The sequence below is a fragment of the Carassius auratus genome, unplaced genomic scaffold (assembly GCF_003368295.1).
Source record: "Carassius auratus strain Wakin unplaced genomic scaffold, ASM336829v1 scaf_tig00214820, whole genome shotgun sequence".
Classification (NCBI taxonomy): Eukaryota; Metazoa; Chordata; class Actinopteri; order Cypriniformes; family Cyprinidae; genus Carassius; species Carassius auratus.
This window is the reverse complement of record NW_020527814.1, coordinates 231814-239085: the sequence shown is the minus strand read 5'-3', so window position 1 is coordinate 239085 and position 7272 is coordinate 231814. Positions and strand designations below refer to the sequence as shown.

At 35.9% G+C, this 7272-nt stretch overlaps 1 protein-coding gene across 1 annotated transcript; it reads left to right on the top strand.

Moving 5' to 3' along the window:
- Positions 1–290: 290 nt before the first annotated feature.
- On the top strand, positions 291–6745 carry LOC113092983 (acetyl-coenzyme A synthetase 2-like, mitochondrial). The gene is made up of 8 exons (XM_026258785.1): positions 291–481; positions 1402–1494; positions 1638–1750; positions 2952–3078; positions 3392–3519; positions 5361–5424; positions 5685–5806; positions 6012–6745. Exons 1-8 carry the CDS (start codon positions 418–420, stop codon positions 6186–6188), a joined length of 888 nt encoding a protein of 295 aa, XP_026114570.1. The 5' UTR covers positions 291–417; the 3' UTR covers positions 6189–6745.
- The last annotated feature ends 527 nt before the right edge of the window (positions 6746–7272 follow it).

Sequence of the window (7272 nt, the reverse complement as noted above, 5' to 3'; positions counted from 1 at the left end):
TTGTTGGCAGCCATTTATGCACGTTTTAATTTGTTGTTCTGTAGCATATGCAGCAAAAATATTGATAAATAAATAATAATAAGATAAATTGGTGGTTTAATCTTAAACCAATCGGCCAGCTCAAATAATGGAAGCATAGTAACAGGTTAACAGTTATTTATTTAATTATATATATATATAAAAATGATGTTATTATGTTATAACTTAGACATTTTTATTTTGTTCATGTTTAAAATTGCTTTTTTTTTTGGTTCCATTACCGGTGTTCTGTTGAAGAGCTGTCTCTGGTTCTCTTCATTATCCTTGTCTTGACTGTTAGAATGTGTTTTGTGACTGTTTTTAGGTCGTTACTGGGAGACAGTTCAGAGGTTAAAGATAAATCAGTTTTATGGAGCTCCTACTGCCATCAGATTACTTATGAAGCATGAGGAAAACTGGGTGAAGAAATATGACAGGTCATCACTGAAGACACTTGCATCTGGTAAGCTTACAGAGGTTTAGTAAATAAATAAATACAAATAAATTAATAATACAGATATTGTAATGTTTTTGGAGGTATAATATAATATATTTTGTGATAGTATACTACCATTGAAAGGTTTGGGGTCGGTAATATTTGAAAAAGAAAACCATGTACTTGCAAGGATGCATTAAATTGATCAAAAGTGATAAAGACATTTATAATTCTACACAAATATTCTATGTTTGTCCTATTAACTTTGTATTGATCAAATAACCCTGTAAAATGTATTATGGTTTCAACAAAAATACAGCATCACAACTGTTTTTAACATTGATAATAATAAGAAATATTTTTTTATCATCAAATCAGGATCATGTGGACACTGAAAACTAACAGTTCCAACAGTTTGTTTATCAACTTTCTCTGAAAGTCTGTGTGTATTTTTAGCAATGTATTACGACTTACCCCCAGGTTACTTTCTATCATAGGAGGGATAAGTGCATTGCAAGGGCACAGTGGGGAAGGGGAATTAATCATCTTTTCAGGGTTTGAACTGAAGACCTTTGTGTTAACGGCCCAAAAATTGTACTTCCAACACCATGGTATAGTCAGCTCTTTATGGGAGAGAGTTCGGCCACTGTTCAAATTCAGCCTGCTTACGCTGGATGATTTTTAATGAGTCTAGTCACACAGCCTTTGAGATCAACAATGGAAAATCTGACTTTGTGCCAAACATTAAGGACACTAGACTATTGCGCAGCCGGTCTGGATTTTGTTTGTCCCTTTAGGGCCTGTCAGTTGAAAAGATAGAACTAAGATTTCCTTGAATTGGCAAGTCACTCAATCAAATCAACTTAGAGGCAAGTTTTTAAGTGCAGTGTTTTGGTTGATGAATTTGTCAATATAAATGACCATGTGAATGTGTGATCTGTTGACAGTTGGAGAGCCCATTAACCACGAGGCATGGGAGTGGTTTCATAATGTGGTCGGGGATGGACAGTGCCCTCTGGTGGACACATGGTGGCAGACTGGTAAAACGAACACCCCACGAGACTCTTCTTGTCCGAGTATCGTACCCTTAGTCCTTAGTCTAGCAGCACTGATGGGATGATTTACACCATGTGTGATGTTATTTAGAAATAAATGGATGATTCACTGGGCTCTCTCTCTTCAGAAACCGGCGGGGTGTGTATTGCCCCACTCCCAGCTGAACCAGGTGCAGAGATCCGGCCTGCAATGGCTATGAGACCCTTTTTTGGCATACAGCCGGCACTACTCGGGGAGAAGGTGAATTAAATTCTTCAACAACACATCATTACAGAAGCACATCCACCTCAAAGTAAAAAAAAATTCAAATGTCAAAAACAGAAAGACAACTGGCAGATATGAATTGACATTGTGAGATACAGTGATAATTGCGAGAAATAAAGTAGTGATTGTGAGATGTGCTGTAAATCCCCAATTGTAAGATGCAGTAAGATTCTAAAATATAAAGTTAAAATTCTGAGAGATAAAAGTCATAATTGTGAGGAATTATGTTTCAGTAGAGATATCATAATCTAAAATAAAGTTATATTGTAAAATAATAATTCATAATTGTGAGAAATTTGCAATTGTAAAGATATAGTCATATTCTGAAAGTTACAATTTCAAATTAAAAGTCAGAATTGTTAGAAATAAGATTGCAAACATGAGATATAGTTGTCTAAAAAAAAGAAAATTATAGTTATGAAATAAAAAGTCATAAATGTGAGATATAAAGCTGCACTTATAGAAAATAAAGCACAGTATAGTCATAAACTGAAAAAATGGTTACAACTGAAATAAAAAGACATTTGTGAGATATAAAGCCCCGTTTGCAAGAAATGGTCACAATTGTAAAATATAGTAATAATCTGTCAAATTAAAAAGTCACAATCACAAAAAAGTGACTGTTGAGAGATACAGAGGCATAATAAAACTCACACTGTCAGACTTGTCAGTTATAACAAATAAAGTCACAGTTGTTGTATATAATGTCCCAGTGTGATATATAAAGTTACAGTTGTGAAACGGTCACATTGTGAAATATAAAGTCAATTACAACAAATTAGTTCTAATTAGCTCTTTACTTCCTGGTTTTTCTAATGTAGTTAACACCTGTTCTAGAAAGTTGCTAGCAGACTATCCGACCTAAAGAGGGTTATATTTGTCTTTTGCTCTGCCTGGTTCTGCCTGAATCCATGCGTCCAGCTTGATTAAAGAAAGCTTTGTGTTACAGACAGTGATGAACTTTGAACCCTCAAATTCTCTACTGCAGCTGGAAAAAAAAGTGAAATAATGCATGCTGAAGTGCATGCAGTCTCCTCTGAGGCGCTCTTTTGTTACGCTCCCGGGCTATTCAGAGAGATTTTTACCCCCTCCCATTAAGATCATCCAAGGAGGGACATAACCTCTCAGTGCACGTGTTTTTGGTAATGTAGAATAATCAATTTTGCTTTATCAACAGGGACAGATATTAATTGGAAATGATGTCAGTGGAGCTCTGTGCATCAGCCAGCCTTGGCCTGGAATGGCCAGAACCATATTTGGAGACCACCAGAGATTCGTGGATGCATATTTTAAACCGTACCAAGGTGAGCGAGACCCCAGAGGCTCTCGAAGCTCCTTCTTGCTAGGAAACTTATGAAACAGAAAAGTTGGAATACTTGCTGAATTATTTAACTGTTCTTTTTGACTTTGACTTCAAAGTGAGGGCATGAGAGGAATGTTAGCAAACCCTATCTGGGAAAATGTCAAAATAATCTGTTTGGATTTTTCAAATGTGCCTTCTGTTGTTGTAGATTGTACTAACTCCATTTTAATTTTCACTCCATAAAAAGTTTCAAATAAAGTTAACATGAAAGTGATCAGAGGTATAAGACAGTAAAATGGTGTAATCTGTCATAGGCCAGTATTTTTCGGGTGATGGGGCGTACCGCACTGAAGACGGTTACTACCAGATCACAGGGCGGATGGATGACGTCATTAATATCAGTGGGCATCGGCTGGGCACTGCTGAGATAGAAGATGCACTGGTGAGACCCCAGGAACCTTTATCATAAGCGTAATCTAGCATTCTTGACCCCAATGCATTCTTTCAAATCATTTGAATATCCCCGCACTGCAATAATTGGGCAAATTAGACCTGATACAAAAGTGTTCTATAGAGAGTCTGTATTTACAGAGCTATGGAAATGCACTGCGGTTACTCTAAAAGTTTGGAGTCCGTAAAGGTTCAATAATAGATTTATTCCAAGCGCACCCTCGTCTTCCTCTTTAAATTCTCAAGCTCATGATAGCAGGATTGATTCTGATTGGCTGTCAACGTTTTTATCGTTCATCAGATGGAAAAAAATAATTCTGAATGTGTTTCCAACTATATTGTTTCTCTATGCCAGTGGTTCCCAACCTTTTTCAACTCGCGGCCCACACAACCAAACACATATGTTTGCGCGGCCCACTTCAAAAAAATTAACTGACCCCACTATTGTTGGGTTAATAACTTAGTACTCAGAAGCTAGATTTTAAACTATATTTATTGAATAAACTAGGGCTGTGCGATATGAAAAAAAAAAAAAAAAAAAAAACTATCGCGATTTTTTTGATCAATTTTGCAATTGTGCTTTTACAGTCATAAATGCATTCAGGATTAATTTGAAACATATTTCCAAAAGAAAACCAATCAGAGCTTTATCAAAAAGTTGTAAAGTCTCTACAACAGACATAAGTCAAAATTATCACTATAGTGAAGATGTAAAAAAATTTATAGACTTGTGGCAAAAAAATAAAATAAAAAAAAAATCCTGTATACAGGGACTTTTTTTTTGTTTTTTGCCATGCATTGTTCATAGAGCTCATTAATTGTAGCGGTGCCTCAGGTGTTTGCAGTGTGTATACAGTATGTGTATGCGGTCAGCAGTGAGAGCGCATAAATATAACGCGAAAGCACATTAAAATAATGCACGAGTGCGAATCTATCTGTTCGCAGCAGATTTCCTTTGCTCTGTCACAAAACCGGTCGTGCTTGCTCAGATACACACTGCTTTGCGAGGAGAGAGTGTGCACACTTAAAACGTGTCTCCTCTCACTTAAACTGCATCCTGTTCACTAACAAATTCACTCTATGCTCATGTGTTAGACATGAATTATTTTCGCACGTTTTTATTTCTAGCCTTTTACCGCAGTGAGAATGCTCTGATCCGTCAACATTGGCTCAGAAAAAAAGGCGCATCACAGACAGTGTGTGAACCTGGAGTTAGGCATATGCGCACGCTCAAATCGTGATTTTAGGACGTTTTCTTTTAATCGCACAGCCCTAGAATGGACTGGAAATGAACAGAAAATAATTGGCGGCCCACCTGCAATACCACGCGGACCACAGGTTGAAAACCACTGCTCTATGCCTTTATCTTTATAATTGTGGTGTGGACTCTGCTATTCTTTAATATTGAGAACGATTTTTATAACTATATTAATTCAAAAATGACTAAATATATTATAATGTTGAAAAAGATTTCCATTCTAAATAAATGCTGTTCTTTTGAACTTTCTATTTATGAAAGAAACCTGAAAAATGTGAACAGAAATATTAAGTAGCACTTATTTTTAACATTTGATAATAGCAGGAAATGTTATAATGAAGACTGGAGTAACAGCTGCTGAAAATCCAGCTTCGTATCACAGGAATAACTGTTAAAACTATAGAATAATAGTAATATTTTGAAAAATTATTATAGTTCAAAATAGCAACCTTGGTGAACATAAGATACTTTTTTTTCAAAAACATTAAATAAAAAAATATTACTGACCACAAACTTTGGAATGGTAGTGTAGAAGCAAACTTTTTGGTTGACAATGTGTGTTTCTCTGTTACTAGGATGGACATCCAGATGTTCCTGAGAACGCAGTTATCGGAATTCCCCATGAGATCAAAGGAGAAGGTGAGGGCCCCTTCGAACCCTCAATTTGTTCTTCCTCTCACCTTTTTCATTCATGAGCCATCTGGAACACCCCCAGCAACCAAAGACCTTTTGACCACTTCCATTGTGTGCTTTACAACACCCTTGGTCATTGTGAAAACAACATAAAATAATAGATATAATTGACCATCACATAATCAGTGATCAAAGCGAATCAGATCTTACTTTGCTAAATGTTGACATGTCTCTCACTTTCTTTTCCTATCTTTCTCTTTCACCAGTTCCATTTGCATTTGTAGTTTTAAAAGAATCTGCTTCTGAGAACCAGCTTGCTGTTGTGGAAGAACTGAGACACCTAGTGGCTACCAAAATAGCTAAATATGCTGTGCCTGATCATTTCCTGGTAAAATCAGTGCCTTTTTTTATTAAACCTTGTTGTACAGTGTTAACCCTTGATTTATATTATTCTTCTGTAATTTACAAAGAATGATTATGACTGATCACAGAACAGTTTTTTTGTTTTAAAATCACTGTCAGTGCAGATCTGTTGCACAGATGGTTTGGAGATTTATTTTGTCGGCTGTGAAAGCATCTCTTCTCTCTTTAAGGTTGTGAAGCGTCTTCCTAAAACACGCTCTGGGAAAATCATGAGGAGGATCTTGCGTAAGGTCGCCATGCAGGACACGAGCAACCTGGGGGACGTCTCCACGCTGGATGACCCCTCCGTCGTTTCAGAGATCATCGAGGCCCATGAACAAAACAGAAGTCATGCAGCTAGGAAGTAGAAAAAGACTGTTGGAATGTTGCAACGTTTATTTTGAGGAAATGTGATGACAGGGAAACCGTACAAGTAATTCACATGTAAATGTGAGAGTATATATGTTAGCACACAAAATGCATAAATTGCAGGTTTAATGCTCTCATATGTAGTAAAACTTGCTCATTGCCACCTAAACTGGATGTTAGCCTCTCTTTAAGACAACTTGGACAAACCTCTTTTTAAACCATAATTATGAAGTTCTGCACAGTGTTCTTCCTTTAGCCAGAGACTATGTGGATTTGCTGTGTCACACCAGTATTGTTTGCTTGAGAGATGATTTTATTTTTAAGGTGCTCAATCAGTTTGTATTCCATGTTCTCCTTTTTTCCCAGTTGTATGCCTTCATTTGCTAATGTTTGTGACCAGATGAACATGAAATGACTGGTTAACTTACAAGCAATATATATTACTATATAATTATGACACGATGCCCTTATATTATTTAAGTGGAAGTTTAAATGTTTCCATCTAATTAGTATTTTCATCTTATTGGAATAAACGAGAAAAATTAATAATTCATAAAATGAATTTTTAACATTAAAAAAAAAGATTTAAGATTATTATTTTTTCTGGCTGTGTGTTATTGCTCTCTCTCTATATAGTCTACTGTTGACTTATCGACTGGGAAATGTTTTCACACATTTGACTTCACTTTTGAAGGTTATCTTGTATCGTTTTGTTATTTTACATTATTAATCCATTTGTATTTTTGGCAAGAACTACAGTTAATATGACACATACGACTCTGCTACTTTTTTGAATGCTAAACTAGGTGCTAAGTACAACACGTGCTACTAGTAGTAATAGCGTGTCTTAAAGGACTCTTTTTTTTTTTTTTTTCAGCGTCTAAGACTTATTAAAAACTGATCCCATCCTGATTGCACTTTTCACCCAAACGGCGAAAGGTCAAGAACGGTGGCTTCACAATAGCGCCATCTCCTGGTTAGATAGGAAACGTTAAATGAAATGCGCTAATAAAAATCGAATATTACCATAATTATTACTTTGAAGAAAAAAGAGCTCTGAAGACACCTCGTATTATAAAAAGG